Source organism: Acipenser ruthenus, chromosome 13 (assembly GCF_902713425.1).
Source record: "Acipenser ruthenus chromosome 13, fAciRut3.2 maternal haplotype, whole genome shotgun sequence".
Taxonomy (NCBI): domain Eukaryota; kingdom Metazoa; phylum Chordata; class Actinopteri; order Acipenseriformes; family Acipenseridae; genus Acipenser; species Acipenser ruthenus.
Window position 1 is genome coordinate 646306 of NC_081201.1, and position 22039 is coordinate 668344.

Consider the following 22039-nt stretch of genomic DNA (forward strand, 5'->3'; position numbering starts at 1 on the left):
AGATTCATAAGGATTCCAGTGGATTAGTTGTTATTCAAATGGTGCTCCAAAATACATATGAGCCATTCAGATGCTATTCTTAGGAATTTCCTTAAAAATACATTCCGGGTAATAGTTTCCAGTTCTTCACTCAGCTGGGATGCTTCTGTTACTCTGCCAGCCTCTGGCTTATGGAGGTGAGGTGCCGTGATTCATAATCCAATTTAACAGATGATCATCCTCGCAAACTGCTTCAGTAAAGACCAAGGCAGCACCTGCCGCACACAGGAACGGCATCAGATACCAAATCACCTGCAGCAAGGAGCGGACTTCAGCCCTGCCCCTGATATTAAAGGTTTATTCAGACGCAGACTCCTACATTGATCACCTTCCAAGGCATGTATTATAAATGCTAGTGCAGTGGGATTCAGCGATTCATGTATCACAGTAATGCATCTTTTAAACATGTTTCAATGGCATTGCAATGGCAGGACTCTGTTTACACAAGGATATATCGAATAACCAAGCATCTGCTTTGAGGTTGCTTTCACGCAGCCACCCTTTTAAAATCAATGGCTCTCGTTCCTTTACTAAGAGAGAAGATGTGCTGAATAAATCATCTTCTGAAATGCACCACGGGGGCTTTCATGCTCCTTACAGATGATCTTTTAAAAGCAGCTCCAGCCCAGTGAATGTTTTACACCACACTGATTTAAACAAGAAGCTCTCCCCGTCTCCTCTGACTGCGGGCCCCTCAGTAACATGGGGGCTTTGCGTCTGCTGTTGTTGTTGTTGTGAGGAGATGGACGATGGACAGGAAGGCAGGTCGTCACGCACAACAAACTCCAGCTGAGCGTTGGGTTTAACAAACAAAATGAAAAGAAGCATTCAGACACAATAAAGGCATTTTATTTCCTTCAGGCAGGCAAACTAGCCTCTGTTGCGGCGCTTGGAACAGCACCTACTGGCAATACAATTTGCTACCTGTCCTCTCTCTCATCTCTTTCTTTCTGCAGCCTCGCTTCTACCCACCAGGTGGATTAATTAAAACAATAATTGATTCATTGATTGATTAGTCAACAGGCCCACCGATCAAGGTGTCCGGTTTCCTCCATTCCAGCTATACTCACAAGGCTGGAATGCATAGGACCAGAGAGATCACAGTAAATTTTAACCCTATCCCTGCCACCAAAACACCTCTTTTTGTTTAATGCTCCAGGGGTAACCTCACCCTTCCACAGTGACGTTTCAGGGTTTCATTTGCAGAACGTTACATCTTCCCTGTTATGGGGAGGGGTCCTATTTCCCTGTTTGAACAATCAAACTTTCCAGGGGTAAGAAATGTATGTGTTTTAAATGATTGAACATTAACACAGCTTTAAGCCATCTGAAGGACAAACTAATGTATAGTTAGTTGAAAATGTCCATATGTTGTATGTTTGAATTTCCTTCCGTGCCCTGACATAGCACTGAAACTGTTGTGTAGACCTAAGTGTCAAACTGCATTTGGCATTTACATGAGATCACTGGTAAGGCTTTGGCTAAAAATATATTCCTCTGTGGCCTATTATGCATTTTTGTAAAAAACTCAAAGCAGACAGGGTGTGCATTTACAACTTGTTATACAGGGTGCGCTGACAAGATGAAAAGAACAGGTAGTGATGTGAGAAGAGAAGGAGACCCATTGTGGAGCACATCTGCAAAGGCAAAGGCACGTGTATACAGGAGATTCAAATCATTGTGACAGCAAGGAGCTGGACAGAAGCAGCGCCTTCCTAAACTCCGTCTCCTCTCTTTCATACCGGTGCAGTCCTCTCATTCCATTGCTCTGGCATCAAAATAGGGCCTGCGGACATTTTTTAAAATGCATTTTCCAAAAAATAAATATATCTGTGTGTTTACATCTTATACCAGCACGTGGCATGTGTATTGTTCAGAAATTATATGGATTAAGAAATATAATTATTTTCATTCCCTAATCCTCTTAATTTAACTGCAGAATCTTAAGCCTTTATACATTTTAATTAAGCCAATCCTTACCAGTGAGTCAAGTGGGGGTTGAGCTTAACTTGGCAAATCTGTATAAACTATAGACGTTTATTATTTACAGTCTTACAGGCTTAATATGGGTTATAATATTCAGATGAGTATTATTATTATTATTATTATTATTATTGTTATTGTAATATTAAGGGACTAAGTTAGGGTTTCATATAGCAAGGAATATGACAGAAGTAGAAAAGGTTCTAGGGATCAGAAAGATTTTACATTATCTTAGAAACTTGTATGATGAAAGTAGCTCCCATCTTTTAACTACATCCCTGATGTTCTTCCATGTAAAACCTGAAAAAAAAAAAAGATTGCGTTCTCCGTGCCGACTTCATGCAAGGCTTTTTACATAGAAAACAGTGGAAACCACCAGCCCCACAGCTGCGTACAGCAGGGCCAGGATTATCCAGAAGCCATGCTGAAACGGGGAAGCATGCTTTATCAGGACATCATCCCCAAACCGTGCCCGCGCCTCCTTCCTGCTCAGGTACACCAGCGCGGATGGGGTGACGTACTGGATGAGGTTCACCGTGTACGAGCCGGTGATCCCCACGATCATCTCGATGTTGTGGGTGCCGTAGGAAATGGCCAGCGGAGGCGCGATCACGGCCAGGGGGAAGAGCAGCCTGTCCACTGGCCACGCGTGAGAGCACTGGAACCCCGCAAACATGGACTTCAGGTTGTCGCTTAACGTGACGCCGTTCAGCGGGAAATTGGCGGACACTTTGATAGTCGTGTAGAGGCCGAGAATGTAGATCACGAAAACCACAGGGACAACGGAGCAGGTTGCAAAATTGACGAGGATCACCGCTTGGATGTCTTTCTCCGGGAACACGAACACCACGAAGACGCACAAGGTGAGGTACAGCAGGGTGACCGTGGCAAACACCACCATCACTCCTTGGCACAGGTAGGTTTTGTTCCGGATCAGCGGGACCACAGTGGGGAGGACAGTGTGGGACACAGCGGCCACTGAGCAGGCCCCAAACACGCTGGGGAAGGCGTTGAAATCCGCCAGGATGGGGGTCCCTCTGCCTCGCCCCCTCGCTAGGATGACGACTGATGTTACAAACATGATGGAGAAAACTGCAAAGTGAAAACAACAACAAACAAAGTGTTGGTTTTAAGAGTGTATGGAAAATACCAGACAATGCAGAAGAAATGGCTGTGTGCTTTACAAGTGAGCGAGGGAATGGATGAAAGCAAAGATCCTTCCACTGTATGTGTGTCTATAAAAGTGCTGACTAATAGCCATGTCCTACTTAAATAGCAGATAATCATGCTGATCAGTAACTGATTTAATGATCTGTTCAAGATTGACTAATGAACCACTAGTTACTCAATACAGACTAGTGTGTGTGTACATGTGTGTGTGTGTGTGCATAGGTGTGCATGTGTATGTATGTATGCATGTATTTCATCCATATAACTAGAAAACATTTAACAGAGCTACATTTGGAAACGTTAAAAGAAACTTAATATATTTAAAGGCTAACGTTTCAGTTGACCTTTATTTTACTTTGCTGAATCCCAGACTTCCCAAAAGACAAAGAGCTAGATTTCTGGTTTGGTAAAATTATTGGATGTGTTTCTCCTTTCTGAATAAAAAGAATAAAAAACTGTGCAAATGGCAATTCAGAGTAAACAGCGTTGAGAATTGAACCCAGTGTCTTTGTCACACGTGCTTCAGATGCTATGTTCTGTTGCATTCCACAGGATACAGAAATGTAACTGATCCATTTTTAAAAGGCACTCAATTAAGGCTACAAGGGAATCAATAATTCAGAACTGTTGCACATAAAGCATTTCCAGTTTGGTGATCTTAAACAAAATGCTTTCCATTAGAGACGACCTCAGAGGGGGGGCTCGAGCCTCTGTGTACGGCGTCTCCAGAAAGAGAACCAGCAGAGTGTAGCCAAGCCATCAGTGATCCCTCGCTACAAAGACAAGCAGGGAGCAGCTTTCTATCAGAGCAGAGCAGCACTTTCATTAAACAGGTTCACGAATATCAAAGCATACATCAGCATGTACTGTAGCTGTAGTTCCAGTGTCAGCAACAATATCAGATACTGTCATCAGATGAGTAGCCTAGAAAACAAAATATCCACTGAATTAGCTGTACCACAATGAATCGATTTGTTTAAATAGGTCAATAGGTTGGTGATTTTAAGTTTTAAATGCTGCAATGCGTTTATGAGAAATGTACCTATTCCTGTCTGAATTGGGAACTAAAGAAATACCATGTAAATGCACTTTTAAAAGCTTGAATTTTAATTCGGCTTTTAATTCCCCCACACGGCAATATTTTGTGAGGGGTAGCTGAGGCAGAGTGGATCCTTTCATATGTTAGGCAGAAACAGGCCGTGCCGGATGGAGCCCAGAGTAGCTGTGTGCCTCTGTGCCGGACTCCAATGCTGCCTGCAAGCACGTTAAGGTAATGTGTGACTGGCTTCTCACAATCAAACTGATTTCTCTGGGGGGCTGTTCATGCCAATTTCTCATAACAATATTAGATCTGAACAAGCGTGAGGAACAAGTATGAAAAACTATATAAAAAGATGTGGAATATCTGCCTTGTGTAGGACGCTGGTCCTCAAAGTGTGGGCATGACAATCAAGGCATGATACTCCTTCTCTTTAGACATTTCACTAACGGTTTATTACAAACCAACACCAATTAAACGTTGAATGACGAATTGGACTAAACAGCTTTGAGAATTTAGCCCTGCATGTTAAGTAATAACACTGTGTGCTTCTGTGTTTTGTGATGACCCCGTACCCACACGTGCAATCCTACTCCAGACAGAGGCACATGTTGAGCTCTGCCATGCTGTAATAAACCCGTCTTAACCCTTTCCGTGCTGGCATTGAGGACTGTGTATATACACTCAGCTAGCACCCTTCAGATTCATTAAGATACATGATCACTGTCCCTCATTGAGTGATGCATCCTGATCACAGCATCCCCTAATCGCTACCTGTAACTGATCTGCGGGTGCAAACAATTCAGACCCTTTAGAGCAATTACAGTTCATGGTAATCATTCATTCCAAATGAAACGCCTTTGAGCTCCAGGCAAGTACTCTCTCTACCAGGCCTCTGTATGCATATCTTCAATCTATAATTTTCCAGCCCAGTGTTTTGAGATGCAGTTGTCAGCATAAAGCCTATCTCAAGAGCCCTGGAATAAATGACCCTATCAGATGGTGTTTAGTGCCATTGAAGGAGAGAATTGTTCACGCTTTTCCTTACCCACGAAGGACATGATGGAGGCGAAGACTTGGATGTATTTATTCTTCTGAACGGAGAAAAACACAAACGGACCGACCAGCAGGATAAACAGGGTCTGTGGAAAGAAAAAGACTAAATATTGTGTGTAAAGCAAAAATAAAAAAATAGATTTGCTTGTACTTTCTTTCCTAAATCACAGTTAAATAAATAATAAAATCAAATCAATAACAGATAATCAATAAGAATGAATACCAGGAAGATTCTGTAGACGCTGATTTTGGTGAGGGGCCCCCAGCAAAGACCTTCATCAGCGATGAAGGAGAAATTGCCGAGTTTGTTGCAGTCTGTTTCAGGTTTGCTACCAAGAGAAAGAAATCTCGTCAAAAGTTTTGCCACAACACTTGTTTCAAGCTGCAGTGTGTACATGTATATTCTAACGAGGCGTACTGTACTGTAAGGCTGGGAGCTTCTACAGTAACTATCGACTGCCCAATAAAGTGGGTCAACCCCGTTGACTCTGCAGAGAGTTGATACATGGTGCTTTTTCAATAAGCAGGGTTTGCATGTGAAGAAGGAGGCTGATTCTGAAGCACAGCAGCGGTGTGTACCAGTCTGTGAGTGAAGAAGAGAAAAGCAGGTCTGCAGTGTCAATGCACAGTGCAATGGTCCTGTACTGAGGTCTGCAGTGGCAATGCACAGTGCAATGGTCCTGTACTGAGGTCTGCAGTGGCAATGCACAGTGCAATGGTCCTGTACTGAGGTCTGCAGTGTCAATGCACAGTGCAATGGTCCTGTACTGAGGTCTGCAGTGTCAATGCACAGTGCAATGGTCCTGTACTGAGGTCTGCAGTGTCAATGCACAGTGCAATGGTCCTGTACTGAGGTCTGCAGTGTCAATGCACAGTGCAATGGTCCTGTACTGAGGTCTGCAGTGGCAATGCACAGAGCAATGGTCATTATCCATATTCTCTGTTATAAAGTAAAAGTTTTTTTCCTTTTGCCCTTCTGTCGACAGATTCAGTGCCTCCCATCTCCCGGGCGAGGTCTGAAATGCAGTCCCAGCATTTATCACTGGGTAGGGGTCTTGCTGAAGCATTAGTGCTTTGATTGTTGAGAGCCGGCGAGGATCTTATCTCCAAATTGCTTTTCCTCTGTGGGCTGCTCTCCTCGCATTCAGAAAACAGATGCCTGTGCTGTAGCACTGCCGCCCTCTGCTGGAGTCACGTGGCAATGCCAGCTGAAACACTGAGCCAGTAGAAGCTTTTGGTTTCTAATTTCAGAAGCACCTTGCCCTGCTGAAAGGCACCTTATCTTTCATTCAGCTGCCCTGGGCATGGCGCGCAGTGCCTGGAGAGATAAAGCGTTGCTATGGTGACTTCCTCAAGAGCGAAACAGACCTAGGCAAGGAAAGCAGCTGTGGATAACGCAGTTTGGGTCGATGTTACTAGACAGTTGAAACAGATTTTCCAAAACCAAAACACAGTGCAGTGACCTGTCATGACAGGGGAGCCTGTGCAGTGAGCTGTCGTGACAGGGGGAGCATTTCCAGTGACCTGTCATGACAGGGGAGCCTTTGCAGTGACCTGTCATGACAGGGGGGCATTTGCAAGCTCTAGTTGTGCATTACCAGAACTATAGCAGGCTCCGCAACACAGCTGCTTGAGCAACAACAAGGGAAACAGTTTGGACCGAAAACAAAACTTCCACGACAATGTATCAGCATCAGCTCGTTCAAGCCCGGCGACGTGGGATCAGAGATGCTGTCTTGTTATTTAAAAGGAAGTGTGAGAGCTGAAGAAGCGTACTAACCACAGGAGGTTTGCTAAGCTGAAGGGCACCATGGTCAAGTACATCAACAGGGAGCCCCAGATCGACAGCAGCAGGACAATGCGACTCAGGATGTCTCCAACTAAAACAAATAACAAAATCAAAACTGCTGCGCCACTGCCAGTGTGCAGCTTTATCTGTGAACAGCCAAGAAGAGGAAGAAGAGGAGGAAGAGGAAGAGGAAGAGGAGGAAGAGGAAGAGGAAGAGGAAGACAAGAAAGAAGAGGAAGAAGAGGAAGAGGAAGAGGAAGAGGAAGAGGAGGACAAGAAAGAAGAGGAAGAGGAAGAGGAAGACAAGAAAGAAGAGGAAGAGGAAGAGGAAGAAGAGGAAGAGGAAGAAGAGGAAGAAGAAGAAGAGGAAGAGGAAGAGGAGGAAGAGGAGGAAGAGGAAGAAGAGGAAGAGGAGGAAGAGGAAGAGGAAGAAGGAGGAAGAGGAAGATGAGGAAGAGGAGGAAGAGGAAGAGGAGGAAGAGGAAGAGGAGGAAGAGGAGGAAGAGGAAGAGGAAGAAGGAGGAAGAGGAAGATGAGGAAGAGGAAGAAGAGGAAGAGGAAGACAAGAAAGAAGAGGAAGAAGAGGAAGAGGAAGAAGAGGAAGAGGAGGAAGAGGAAGAGGAAGAGGAGGAAGAGGAGGAAGAGGAAGAGGAGGAAGAGGAAGAAGAGGAAGAGGAGGAAGAGGAAGAAGAGGAAGAAGAAGAAGAGGAAGAGGAAGAGGAGGAAGAGGAGGAAGAGGAAGAAGAGGAAGAGGAGGAAGAGGAAGAGGAAGAAGGAGGAAGAGGAAGATGAGGAAGAGGAGGAAGAGGAAGAGGAAGAAGAGGAAGAGGAGGAAGAGGAGGAAGAGGAAGAGGAAGAAGGAGGAAGAGGAAGATGAGGAAGAGGAGGAAGAGGAAGAGGAAGAAGAGGAAGAGGAGGAAGAGGAGGAAGAGGAAGAGGAAGAAGGAGGAAGAGGAAGATGAGGAAGAGGAAGAAGAGGAAGAGGAGGAAGAGGAAGAGGAGGAAGAGGAAGACAAGAAAGAAGAGGAAGAAGAGGAAGAGGAGGAAGAGGAGGAAGAGGAAGAAGAGGAAGAGGAGGAAGAGGAAGAGGAAGAAGGAGGAAGAGGAAGATGAGGAAGAGGAGGAAGAGGAAGAGGAAGAAGAGGAAGAGGAGGAAGAGGAGGAAGAGGAAGAGGAAGAAGGAGGAAGAGGAGGAAGAGGAAGAAGAGGAAGACAAGAAAGAAGAGGAAGAAGAGGAAGAGGAAGAAGAGGAAGAGGAGGAAGAGGAAGAGGAAGAGGAGGAAGAGGAGGAAGAGGAGGAAGAGGAAGAGGAGGAAGAGGAGGAAGAGGAAGAAATTGTCTAAGACGTCTGGATAAGTGTCCCACTTCCATTTCCTGTTGTTTCTGCTCACCTGGGTTAAAGTACATCGCTGTCAGATCGGTAAAAGATATTGTTTTGTTTATATCAAAAACACTCGGGCACAAATCTGATTCTGAACCAGATCTGCAGCAGACACAGCCGTCAGGCTCCTTCTGAAAGCACAAAAATACGACATTGAGTGAGATCCAATTGAGGCAGCATTAGCACACACCGTAACTAACAACTAATACAAAAACCTGTTTAACTCATGTCACAAAGACCACAGCCCTTTCTCAAAGAGTTTACATTTAATTGGAGCAACATTTGACAACTGGGTAGAGCACACAGACAGCCTGTATAAATGTAAGCACCACGCAAAGGGACAGAGAGACGTAGAGAGAGGCAGATAGGCACCCATCACTTGACAGGTAACCACTAAACAGACAGCAAGCAAATCAATCAATCGCTGGATAACAGCACCAATGCTTGTAGGAAGCAGCCTGCAGAGATGACCCGGGACGGCTCTGACTGCGCTGGGGTCAGACACGGGGAGGCTTTCTATGGTTTTATGAGACGGAAACGTTTAATCTAACAGTACACTGATGATAACAAAAAGTAGGTCAACAATAAAAAAAAATATATGACTACGAATGAATTCATAATAATAATACAAATAAGCCCATAATAATCACCGTCATCATCATCAATTTATTCTGTAATCCCATCAAGTTTCCAGAGCCCCTCCCTGGAATTGCATCCTCATCTTACATGTGCAGTTCAGATGTACTGCATTCATTATAACAATACTTCACAGGATCAAAACAAACACACACAAAAAAAGATAATAGCAGAACCTGTGAAGTTCTGAAATCCATATTAGCATATCTTTTCTTTACCGGTCCAGCTTACTTCAATAAGAGCTTTCCTCTCTTTCCACTCGTCCGCTCCAGCGTTTTTATCAGCCATGGCAATGTTTTCCTTGACCATGTCAGCAGGAGTAATCTACAGATAAAAACAGTTAACAGTGCTCTGTGTTCAGCTTCTCGTTGGCTTCGGTACGGCAGTCAGTGCCCCGGACGAGAGGAAGCATTCGCTTCCAAACGGCTTTGAAAACACTCACTGTGTGTGGTAACGGCTGAGCCTTGACAACTACGAGTATTTATTTCAAGTATTTTTTTGTATAAACCTCCCAATTCAATGTCATTCTATGTCTGCTTTATAATGAGTTTTTGTTATATTTCGTTTTATATGTTGCATTTTGTTTTATTCCACGTTATTTCGTATTTGCAGAAAACACAGGGCTCTAATTATAACTTCAAATATGAAAACGTTTTTGTTTTTTCAACTCACTCGTTCTTTTCCTTCTCTCGTCTCCTCGCTCCCAGCTGTCTTCCCGCAGGCACAGGCGATCACTTCAATCAGGAATGTCACCGTGACGTAGCTGTGGAGGAAGGGGTTCACAGCCAGTCAGTGCCAGGGCCTCAAACCCAATCAGAAGAGACCATTTCAATATCCTTAAATGACTTTCCTTTTAAAAAAAATCATTCAAAAATGACGGGGCTATACCAGTCCAGTCAGGATCATTACCTCAGTGCTACTGAGGAGAGCAGAGTGACGGTGCTCACTAGCCACCCTCCGCTCGCGAAGGCCCTTGGCAGCGCAAGAATCCCGGTCCCAAACATAGTGTTAAATAAGTACGCCATGCCGACCTGCAAACAGTAATAGAAGAGAGCAATCCGTTAACTCCTGTTCATAACAGCGTGATCCTCCCTCCAAGAACATGCAGAGCAACGCAATGAAGAAGAGAAGGGTTACAGGCGGTGGAGGAAAGATAAGGAAGCACTACCATCAAGAACAGCCACCCACAGCAGTTTGATCCATTCCTGGTTTGACTGTGTGTTTAATCAGACACACCTGAGCTTGTTACCCATACACACTGGGGATGAAACCTGGAACGGGTGAAACTGCTGTGCAATAGGAGTCTTATTCCCATCCCTGAAATGTGCTTTAAAAAGAGACAGATTTTTAAATAATGCTTTCAAGTAGTTTGACAATGAGGAGCTTTTCTAGTTCAGACCCCACTGACTCCCCCCTGAGCACATTCCCACCGGATTCTAGCAGGATCCAACAGAAGCATCTGCAATCCCTGAGACTGGGGCTGTGAGGGAGCCTCTACCTTCCAGAGTGAATGTAGGGGCTGCAGCTGCAGAGCAGACTAACTTCCTGTGCTGGTAGGGCCCCCGGTTCTTCACGTTTGCAAATAGAGCTGCAAGAACTGCAGCTATCTGGCATATTATTGCTGTGGAGCCGCGAGGCTGGTAAGACGAATTATTGAAAGAGTTTTTTTCTTATATTACCTACAGTTTGCAGCTGTGTGTTGCTGTGATGGAGCGGTCGGGGGATGGGGGGGGGGGGGGGGTACAGTACTGTGTAGAAATGTATTTAACTTTAAAGAGGACAAGCAGAATAGAAAGTTTATCTAGAGAGTAGGAGCAAAGAGATCATGCTAAATTTAGCAAAGCCTCGCTTGGGGTATTTCTAGACTCCATCAATCTTGTATACATCTCTGCGCATTGCCCCTGTTTAACATTTCTTTTACGATAACAATTCAGATTCACGTAGTTAATCGTATACCAGAAGCCTAGTGCAGTCATTATCTTACACTTCATCAGGATGGCTGTCTTTAACCCTACCAACAGGACAACCCCAGTATGAACTCCCCTATGTCTCCCTGTATATGTATTGTACTCAGTCTACACTGTATGTAGAGCCCTGAAGCTCGTACCTCTGGAAGCATTGTTATCTTGCACGCCGGCATGCACACTACTGGGGAGATTACCCTTGTAAAGTTTATCACAGTCATTTTGCACAGTAATTGCTATGCTTTGCATTTACCACAGGGAAAGCAGATGAGGGTGCCTCTGGCAGCCTGGCTAAACTTCAATCACAGAGACACCACGGCTTCAGAAGCACAGCCTCAGGTGTGTCTGTCTGCCTGTCTGTCTGTCTGCCTGTCTTAATTGACTTAGTCCCTGAAGGGTAATTCAATATGCAGAGAAAGTAATGCCTTCAACGAGCTGTGCAGTCAGTAGTGTTTGCAATGTAGGTGCAGTTTGTGAACCCGCTTTCACAGCCATCCCTCCCCTGCTATTCTCCTGTGCTGTGTGACCTTCGTGTTTACATATGGTCAGATCTGCAACAAGAAGAAGACGACTTTCAAGTTTTAATTTCAAATGTGTATATTTCATAACGCATTGAATATGTAAGGGGTCTGAGTGATACCGCACCCCAGTCATTCTGCATTGATAGATCTGTCCCAATAATCTCACATCTGCTCCAAAGAAGAATATTGAACACATTCTTACCAGGAGGGAGTACTGGCTGTCACTTTCCATCCTTCAGTCTTTGGTTTGTACCTGTACTTAAAAAAAAATATATATATATATATATATATATATATATATATATATATATATATATATATATATATATATATATATATATATGCATCCATAGATTTTATCACAGTGACATGCCACAGTGTGCCTGTCCCAGCCCTTATCTGGTTCTAGCAGATCTTTGTATTGGATATATTTCTCCAGCAGAGGGTGCCATTGTGCCTGCAATACATTACTGTATAGTTCTTGTTGTGGTTCTATGCCATACTGACTGTTCCAGTAAACAAGGAGTCTAATGCCCAGTTCACATACCTACATGATCAGCATGCTGGGAGGTTTCTCAGCTGAGTTCTAAATGCACTGGCTCGACACAGAAGCACAGGAAAGACCACAGCCCCTTCTTCACTGCTGCTGTCAATGGCCAGTGCAAGAGGGCTGGGTTGTGGCTGGAAATTAGACTTTCCAGAAGGACAACCACAACAACAAAGATTAAACAGTTCATTTATTCCCAGTGGGCTTTAAACAGAAGACCAGTTTGGCTGTAACAGGACACATCGGACGATCGATTTTTCAAACAGCAGGGATGGAAATAAGACTCTCGTTTCACAGCAGTTTGCTCCATTCTCTTAGCTTTATTATGATTCTAATAAGACACACCTGAGCTTGTTACCTAAACACTAGGGCTACTCAAGACATATTAAAAGCTGAAATGGATGAAACTGCTATTTCTATTTCCTATTTCCTATTTCCATCCCTGCCCTGTCCTGCAAACTCAGTTTGATTGCCATGGGGAGGTTTCCTTCCACACCTCTCCTGTTTATAACCCCTGCTTGCTGATCCACTCTGAATCCACTGTAATCCCCACTTGTCTAATACAAGGCTAGATCTCTCCCCAGCCCCATTGCTGTGCTTGTTTTTTGTCTACGCAATGTATCACTCAAGGCTTGTGTGAATGATGACAGATCACATTGCATTAAATGCTGGGGCTGAGCTCCCAGCATGAGTCCTGCAGGCTTGTGCACCTGTCTTCTGAATCTAGCCAGGGGCTCTGTTCCCTACTCCCATCTAATAATGAATGCCTCCAGGTCTGAATCCTAGCCCAGGGTGATACTGTACTGTGATCGCCCCCCAGGTAATATTGCTTGCACCCCTATATAAACAAGCACATGTATTCACACATGTCGCTATTTGACAAATATGCCCAAACCTGGTGTTTTCCAGCACCTAATTCACCCTCCAGTGTGTTCACTGAAAAGCATGACCCACTTAGTCCAAAGCATTTGGATCTGCTGTGTGGCTTTTGTCCCGAGAGTGACATAACTGGTTTGTTATGATTTTGTCTTGCGGAAATGTAGTCCAATTAACAGTTAACAGGTAACAGTTTCTGTTGATTTACTGGTCGGATTGATTAGGATCACTTACATTACTCTGTACATCTCCTATGAACTCGCGTAATAAATTAGCAAACACGACAACAGTGCCTTGACAATCAAATACAATTCCCCATGCTTTTCCCACAGTTTACCGTAGTTTTACATATATATATATATATATATATATATATATATATATATAACCATACCTCTCTGTGCTCTACAATGCTTCACTATGCGCCATTACGATGGGCACGGTTGTTTTTTTTTGGTTTTTTTAAGAGCAATGCTGAAATGAAATAAGTGATCTGCGCTACATACCTGAGTTAACTCCCTCCACACGCCGATCCGTTTTCAGTTCAAATGGGTGCCGTGGCTGCATCCTATTCTCCGAGCCCTCGTTTTAATGTAGTTTGCTTTACATACTTATCGAACGAAGAAGGTGAAGATGAAGCGATAGGAGTAAAAAGGCTCCCTTTGTCAGATATGTAATGGGAGCTCAATTATGCAAATATACACAAAGATTACCGATATTAACACACTCGTCTACTGTTACTGAAAAGGCAAAGTAATTCACGTCATTTCTTCCTAGTTGAATAATGTTACAATTAGGCAAACTAACAACATTGGAAAGTTGATTCAGGAAAAAATAGTTTTCTTTATTAACGAAAGCTCCTAAAACGTGACTCATCTTTCAGAAAGGACTTACACAGTAAAGCTATACTGTACAAGAACAATTTGATCAAGTCATATTAAAAAAACACCCGGTTGTGACAGTTCACGCACCGCCTGCGTCAATGTTTCATTGGAAGTGTTGCAGATTTGCGTTCATGCCACAAGATGGCGCCAGAACCGCATTTTTGTTTTTAATGTATTAATATTGCAGTCTGGCAAACGACCAAAATTACAAAGTGTTACAAAACACTTAGTAATGGAAAAGTTTACCGGTTGTTTTTACTTGATTTATTTGAGAATGTATCAATTTTGGGACATCCAGACCTTTGTATAAAAGCAAAATATTTTACTGAAAGGGCATAATACAGTTGGCCTCCTGTACCATGTATATTGCTGAACTTTGTTTAATAAACAGATCCGATTTCTTGCCGTTTAAAGATTAGTCTCCCCCTCTCTTTTGTTCATATACAGGTAAATCCACCGCAATATTTTATATTTGTAAGAGTTTGGAGGTTCAAGACTCTAATAACACTAGCACTGTTGGCCTACTGCAGACAAAGACCTGGCCTGCACAGCCACATGTTTAATTGATTAAGGGTTCATTGTTTAATTGATCATTGTTTTATTGAGCCAGAATCACCTGACACTAATGTAATTAAGTACATCTAACTGGTTAGTCCGTGTCTATGTGAAGGCTACGGCTGTAGACCTGCCAATATCTGAGCAGGTAGTGTGTAATACTTGGAAAAGTACGTGTTTGTTAGCCCGCCAGTTTATAATTAAATGCCTTGCAAAGTTTAGTTTAGCACTCCTGACAGGAGTTAGGCTTTTGTTTGTTTTGTTTATTTTTAATAAATAAATATACAGGTACCGTCCTGTTTGCAGAATACCTGTGATCCAGTGTTCTTTAATACAAGAACAGTGCCGAAGGGTGGCAAAGACAACCCCTCTTTGACACAAGTCATACCAACTGAGATTAATGAAATGGCATTGCACAATGCAGGCACATCATTGTCGCTTGGTATCTATTCCCCCTCCCTGTAACAAATATTACAGCATGTATCTTTAGATATCTTTATATACATCAGGTGATCTCCATTTCAACATGCTTGCAAACAGGACATTTTGACAATGAAAATGTGTTGAGCTTGATCTTCAGGTCATGTGTTTAAATGTGGTATCTCTGTGGAGATGCTAAATTAGATTGCTTTCTATTTTCAGCAACAAGTCCTGTGTGGGCGAGTACTGTGTTCAACCAGAGACTGGGCTTGTAAACAGCAGCTCCGCCTCCAGCACTCTGGAGAAGCGGATTCATCAGAGAACTGCCATTAATATGATGAAGAGAAGCAAGAGAGGACGCTTTCCTTAGCGCAGTCCAAAAACAACATACTTTACAACTAACTGGGGCTTTTAATAGAAACGGCTTGAAATCTCCCAGTGCCTGCCAGAGCGGGCATGATCGCTGCAGTGCACTTTAACTGGAACTGACAAATTATAATCCCTGAATGTTCTTCAAAACCAACTAATATAGACACACACACACACACACACACACACACTAGACTACACAGCAACGCTTGTGTGCATGTCCTACTGAAAATAGAAACAAGCAAATGTAAGTATGTATTCTAGGAAGTATGGCTTTTGTTGGATCTACATAAAAACCTGGACGGTACACTAGCTAGGGAACCAGCCACAACTATTAGTAATGTAGGCTTACATACAAACTATCTATCGCTCTCTCTCTCTCTCTATACACACACATTTAAAAATAAAAAACAGCTTTTTAAACTTGAATGAGATGCAGGAGTTAATACTTGAAGGGCATATTGTTTACTTTGCATGTTATAAAACACCACACACAATTCTATTTTTTTTTATTATTTTTTTTTTAAATAAAAGTTCAAAACAAACCCATACAGTATTTACATTGATGGAATAGTACACAGTGTGTTTTAGTTTTTTCTTTTTTTTTTTTTTAAATGCAACAACAGGATATATAGGATATATTTAAAAGGTAAATTGTAAATATACAATTGATGTAAACACCTAGACAGGAGTTTGAAATTGCAATCTGACCTCCTCTTCCCACACAGGTCTGCACACTGGTTTCCGTAGTCAGAGCTCTGAAGCCACACTGCAAACAATACAAGCAGATATCGAACAAGAGACATTGCAGGTGATGTATCAACACAAATAGTTTAGGCTCTATTACACTGGCAAGGATTAGTGCTCCATTGAAGTACATGTATTAATACAGGAGGTATAAACTGTGAAGGACTTCATTGGAATACCAAATCAAGAGCAGATTCATTGAACGTTTTAGAAGTGTGGTGACCAAAATCCCACCGATTCAGATAAACGTAAAAGGTGCTGAAGATAGATGCAAGCCTTTCTGAAAGCATGCAGGTGTGTGCACTCAGGAAATCAACCCCACCCCACAATGACCCTGTGGTGGAACTAGTTTGCATTTTTATACCGGCTTCAACCCTTCTTGTGCTCTGGAAAGCCAGATTCGTCCTCTTGCTGAGACATGCATTTCCTGTTTTAAAAGCACATTTGAAGCCACCCAAAGCTAAGCTTAGCTTCTTTAATGCAAACATCATTATTATACACTTTGAGACCAACTATTCAATGGTTTGCATTTTTATACAATATGCACTGCATGTATCAGACCAGCACCTAAATGTTAAGTATATCCATTAGATATTAACAAAACTACTGACAATAGCAAAGGATTCTAAGATTACTCAGGGGCGGGAGTAACATCTGATGATTTTGTCACTTTGGAGCACTAAACACACAGAAGTGAATCCGACAGATTATTGTATTGATTCAGCACTGTACGAAGTATTATTTGCATGACCATCATCGCACCTCTTCACAATTCCACGTTCACCAGCTGCTTCAGACAAACAAACCAGTGGAAGGCTTTGCCATGTTGAAAAAGGACTTTCAGCCATTACCCGGCAATACTGTTGAAGCAAACACTCAACACAGCAGATAAATTAATAATGGCAATAAACACCTAACCAAAGTAACGTCAGGGTTACACAGGACACAAGCAAGGTCAGCCTTAACGGAGAAATGCTCACCTATGATCATCTTGCCAAGTACTAAACGAATAATTGAGATGTCCTCTGTCTCGTGAGTGGAAAACACAAAGCCATTACCACAAGAGAGGCATCTAATGTGATGGTAAATTTTCCTTTATGGCAGTCATTAAATGAATTCACGCATCTTAAGCAATGGAGGGGGGGGGAGGGGGGGGGATTCTGATGGCCCTCTGATTCCTTTCAAAAAAAAAAAAAAAAAAAAAAAAGTGTTGAGGGTTAAGTGGCTTAAGCAACACGGTGCATTTTTTATTTATTTATTTTTAACGAATCGAGTTCAGATCATTCGATTGCGTTTATGAGTTGGGGAGTCTGTGATGACATCACACTGGGCTGAGGTCCGCTTCCTAGTGCCACCATTGTCTAAGTGGAGTGCCATTTCTTCTGATATGAAAGTGTTCAAGTCCACATCGTGAAGCCCGTTCCTCCTGCGGCTGGGATTGGACGCCCCACTCACATGGGTCGGGGACCCTGGAGTACTGGAGCGAACGCTGATGCTGGCCATTGCACCACTGAGACCTAAACAGGACGAAAAACATTTTAAAAAGTAACATTAATATTCGACTTGCCTGTACACTCTGTTTTATTACCAATACACTTAGTACAAACAGCCTCCACACAATGACCCTAGAGTGTGCTAAAAGGTTCATCACAATTGCAGTTCTCCAGTACATCTGTACAGACACCAGTCTCCACCATACCCTCGGGTCAGGGATATCTCAGCAGTCCCAGAAGGCCGGTTTCCAGGAATAAAGAGTCCAAGTCTCAATTAAAATGCACCCTTTTTTAAAAAATAAAAAAAATGCATCAAACGAAAACAGTTCCTCTCGGTGGAATCTCAATTCTGACCAGTGAAGAGCCAGAGAAGTGTCCCTCAATCACAGCAGGTCCAATTAGAGGGAGGTTTCTGTTTACTCTGTTTGGGTTACCCACAGTCGTCTTGTTTTTTCTCAACACAAAGCAAAACAAAGGTCTTGAAAGCAGACCCAATCACCATGGACCTAATTTACACTGGCAACCTCTGGGGCTCTAATAAATCAAGTGTTTAAATCAAATCAATCAATAAATAAACTAAAATAAATAAAATCACACCTCTCCAAAGACGAGCATGGTGCTGGGTTCACAGCGACATGCATTTGCATTTTCATTTTTTGAAAATTGCATGCAAAAAGGAGCAGTTTCTACACATGTGGAAACACAGCTCAACATTAACACTTCGATGCAGATCACAGGGCTTGGAAGAATCAATGGCTCCATTTTACAGGGAGTGAAGTTATTTATGACCCGCCTCAATGAAAATGTGAATGGGGAACAGTTCCGTACACAGCGTTTATAAAAAAAGGTTCGTAAACTAACCATAGGAAGGATGCCACCCATCATTGTGAAGTGGCACCAGAGAACCCGTATCTTTACATTGAGCAACCGGGGATAAAAGCAAAAGGCCAACTTTCTCTATATTAACATTTCTAGACCTAGGAGAGCTCTGCCACTGTTTTCAAATGAAAACTATGATGAAAAGGGTAGCTGCCACTTTAACCCTTCCAGAAAAAGTGCTGGGACCACCTTTATTTCAGCAAAGGGACGGGGGGGGGGGGGGACGGGGGGGGGGGGGGGCGGCTGGTATTTTGCAATACAGTGCTGATACAAAGACTCCATGCATTCCACACAGCAATTGTACCATGTGTGTTTGACAGCCATGGGGTGCAGATATACCAGCTATACATTTGTAAAGCTGCTTTTTAACCAACTGAAAGTCCACTGAAAGCAGGTCTGGGACACAAACACTGTTTCTAAAGACAACAAAAAAATGAAGTACATTGAAATCCCCTGCTCATTCTATCCATGCAGTAACACACTTCCACATCAGGTGTGCAATGGGGCTCCTTCTACTCCAAACAAACCCACAGCCAAAACAAGGGTTTTTTTTTCACACCAATTTAAGATTGTTTTCATTGTATGCTGAAAGTGTAAAGGGTTGGAATTTACCATGCAAAGCTATGGCTTCTCGGAAGGGCTGTAAATCAGTCTCTACAGACGAGCTTGTTTCCGTTGAAGGTGATACTACAGTCAGTCTCGGAGGCGCTCTAGAAGTCCTGGGAGGAGGTGCTTTTCCACACAGGAAGCTGATCAAGTCCTCTCTGCGTATTGTTCTCCGGCGCTTTTTAACCCAAGCCAACACATCCTTATTGCGCCGCTGATAACCGATCTGAATTCCGAGGTCGTAGCTTCTGTGGTGTGCGTCCACGCTTTCTGAGAGCAAAAACACACAGTTAATAACCAATCACATAGCTGCTGTGGTGTGCGTCCACGCTTTCTGAGAGCAAAAACACACAGTTAATAACCAATCACATAGCTGCTGTGGTGTGCGTCCACGCTTTCTGAGAGCAAAAACACACAGTTAATAACCAATCACATAGTTCATCCAGAACAAACAAAGATAATTACATATTGCAATATGAATAGTGATTCTGCATAAGTTTCAGGAAACTGGAAATACAATGTTGTTGAATTCTCTTTTACTGGACTTCATAAAATTGGCCCACACTGTAACGGCTGCTGCCTGCTTCAGTTTGTTTCAAGTTAAATCCAAGTACACTACTACAAAGTACACATCGTTTGCAGAAGTCTGAAACAGCTAGCCTATTCACAGAGAGCCTGGTGCTCTGAGGAAGCAATGCATGAGTCATGCAATTGTTCTTTTTTTTTTTTTGGGGGGGGGGGGGGGGGGTATGCAGACGGCTGCAGTCAAGTACAGTATCCCACATGTAAAATCAACAAATATCAAAGTCACCACAGACTAATCAAACGTAGCGATAGTTTCCTGTGTTTAGCACTAGTCCATTATCCTGCAGTTTAGACCGCTCCTCAAAACCCTGACACTGCTCTCCTGTAATACGCTGAACAGCGCTTGTGGTTCTAGGTGGAGACAGCTCGTCTTCCCGTCTAGGGTTGTTATTACGCTGGCTTGCACTTACTGCACTTCAAGAATGAGCCGTTAATATAACTTATATATATATATATATATATATATATATATATCGAGAACTCCTTTCAATTAACGGTTGTGAAAATACGGTCATATTAAAAAAAAAAAAAAAACACACACACACACCTATCACCAACACACACAAAGCTGCACTCAGTATTATGACGACAATGAAATAGATTGACCCCCAAAAAATAAAAAATTCAATTGTCAAACCAATACAGTTAAGGGGAACACAATGCAAGTGCCAGCTATAGTTAAGGGTACACCAACCATATAATCTGCAAAAGCCAATTGATATTTTATTTTTAAAAAAGAGAGAGATATACTAATGTACCTTTGTAGAGGTTAGTGACAGCCGTTGCAGCGTTCTGGAAAGGTACCCAGAGAGACAGTCCTTGCTGCTGACACACGCGGTCTGGAGGGTGGGGTGAAAAGTTACAAGTTAATAAAAATCAACACTCACTCAGCAAGTATTAACACAGCCATGTTTGATTTCGCCATTTTGTCTCTTCTTAAATGAAGGTAAAAAAAAAATTCTACTTTTATACAGCTGGTTAGCGTTTGGACATTTCTACTTCAGATTTTCCATAAGTTGTGTTTTTATATTTTCTCTTTAAACTACTTTATTTTTTTATTTTTTTTAACCCAGTAAATCGATGTTCAGTGTTTATCGGCGTCCTTCCCTTCGCCATTTTGTTTTGCCCGAGCTCTTGTGTGTTACTCGAGTACATTTTAAATAACATGCACCGGTGTCTGAACCGTTTTAAAAACCAGCCAAGTGTTCACTTTCATATACAACCACTTCAGAAAATAACACTTTTCCTATTTGCGAACTATCAGATCTCCCAGAGTCTTTGGCCACTTCGCCATTTTGTTTTGCGTCTGTGTTAGTTTAGCAAGCCATTTAAAAAAAAAAAAAAATTAGACTGCGATTACGGGTTTCTTAATGAGATGCTAAATGCGTTTTCCACGGTAAAAAATCCACTGCCAGAGAAAACTAATTCAAACACCAATAAAATATCCAAGTTATTTTTATCTCGAGAACTCCTCCCAGGACTTCGCCATTTCGTTCCTTTATACTCTTTCTAGAATCCCCCCAAAAAAAAGACTTCACATTACAAAAGTGTATCTCGTAAACATCTTAAATTGTAGCTAAACCATGACCTCGAAATTAAAACGCGTCTCTAAAGGCGGCCGCTTCGTTTGGTGTCTGATGCAAACTGTCCTCGCCTCGATTATTGTTTCCTTCGCCATTTTGTTTTGCGGTCCTGTTTATATTAATAAAGGTCTGTACAGATTAATACAAACTTGATTAATTCACTACCCTTTCCCCCCCCTGACACAATCCCTGTGACAAATCCTGAACAACGATTGTGTTTATAATCAAAGTCAACGGCTTTTTTTTCTCTCATTTGGTTTGAATTTAAAGTGTTCAGCAGATTGTGTGTGTGTATATATATATATTTCACACACACACACACACACGACACAGGTCTGTGTTGTTAATCTGTATTTGGTAAACGAGTCTGAGTAATACAATCTGAAATGTCCACCGTGCTTGGCGGACCTTTGTAAAGCTGTGCCACGGCGGTAGCGGAGTTCTGGAAGAGGTGCCACAGTTTCTTCTGCTGGCTCCCCTCGGCCTCTTCCTCGCTCGGCTCCTCCCGCTCGGCCTCAGCCAGGCACTGCCGCTCCCATTTCGAGAACCAGTGCTCGGGGCCGTGCTCTTGAATCTCCGACTCCCCGTCCTCCTTCTTCTTCTCCTCCATTACCGAGCTCGGCGGTCTTTTTTTTTTTTTTTTTAAAAAAGGGGGAGAACCTTTTTTTTTTTTTATTTTATTTTGGGGAATCTGACCTGGTGTAAAATAATCGACGAGCTCATTAATGCCTTTTGTTTGACACAACACCACACACACATAGATAAACACTCTCCAGCAGCCGCCAACTTCCTCCGTGGACTCCAAACAAACTGAACCAATTACGCCACCGAACTGACGCTATAATGCAAACGCACTGCAGCCTGCTGGCTTTCACATCCCCGCCCCCTTGGCTAAAGTGAGAGGTTTTTGATTGGTC

At 42.8% G+C, this 22039-nt stretch overlaps 2 protein-coding genes across 3 annotated transcripts; both read right to left on the minus strand.

Moving 5' to 3' along the window:
- Positions 1 to 145: 145 nt before the first annotated feature.
- Positions 146 to 14434, minus strand: LOC117418625 (transmembrane protein 104-like). 2 transcript variants are annotated; one of them, XM_059035362.1, is made up of 10 exons: positions 13508 to 14434; positions 11781 to 11831; positions 10003 to 10124; positions 9766 to 9856; positions 9325 to 9417; positions 8468 to 8585; positions 7068 to 7167; positions 5511 to 5616; positions 5280 to 5373; positions 146 to 3114 (listed from the first exon to the last, which is right to left on the minus strand). In XM_059035362.1, the coding sequence occupies exons 2-10, from the start codon at positions 11808 to 11810 to the stop codon at positions 2360 to 2362; spliced, it is 1509 nt and encodes a 502-aa protein (XP_058891345.1). In that variant the 5' UTR covers positions 11811 to 11831; positions 13508 to 14434; the 3' UTR covers positions 146 to 2359. The 2 variants fall into 2 exon arrangements, with proteins under 2 accessions (XP_058891345.1, XP_058891344.1); XM_059035361.1 differs by having other exon boundaries at positions 8468 to 8588.
- A 1287-nt stretch (positions 14435 to 15721) lies between these two features.
- Positions 15722 to 22039, minus strand: LOC117417953 (HUWE1-associated protein modifying stress responses). Its single transcript, XM_034030392.3, has 4 exons — positions 21531 to 22039; positions 20298 to 20378; positions 18961 to 19224; positions 15722 to 17493 (listed from the first exon to the last, which is right to left on the minus strand). Exons 1-4 carry the CDS (start codon positions 21730 to 21732, stop codon positions 17252 to 17254), a joined length of 789 nt encoding a protein of 262 aa, XP_033886283.1. The 5' UTR covers positions 21733 to 22039; the 3' UTR covers positions 15722 to 17251.

Excerpts from the sequence above, each read along its gene's own strand:
- LOC117418625 (XM_059035361.1), bottom strand. The coding sequence starts at position 11,810 with ATGGAAAGTGACAGCCAGTACTCCCTCCTG. Across the intron at positions 5,374-5,510 it reads GCGTCTACAGAATCTTCCTG|ACCCTGTTTATCCTGCTGGT; the intron begins GTATTCATTCTT and ends TTCTTTCCACAG. Across the intron at positions 3,115-5,279 it reads CTCCATCATGTCCTTCGTGG|TTTTCTCCATCATGTTTGTA; the intron begins GTAAGGAAAAGC and ends TTCACTTTGCAG.
- LOC117417953 (XM_034030392.3), bottom strand. The coding sequence starts at position 21,732 with ATGGAGGAGAAGAAGAAGGAGGACGGGGAGTCGGAGATTCAAGAGCAC. Across the intron at positions 19,225-20,297 it reads TGTCACTAACCTCTACAAAG|AAAGCGTGGACGCACACCAC; the intron begins GTACATTAGTAT and ends TTTTGCTCTCAG. Across the intron at positions 17,494-18,960 it reads AGAAGCCATAGCTTTGCATG|GTCTCAGTGGTGCAATGGCC; the intron begins GTAAATTCCAAC and ends CGTCCTGTTTAG.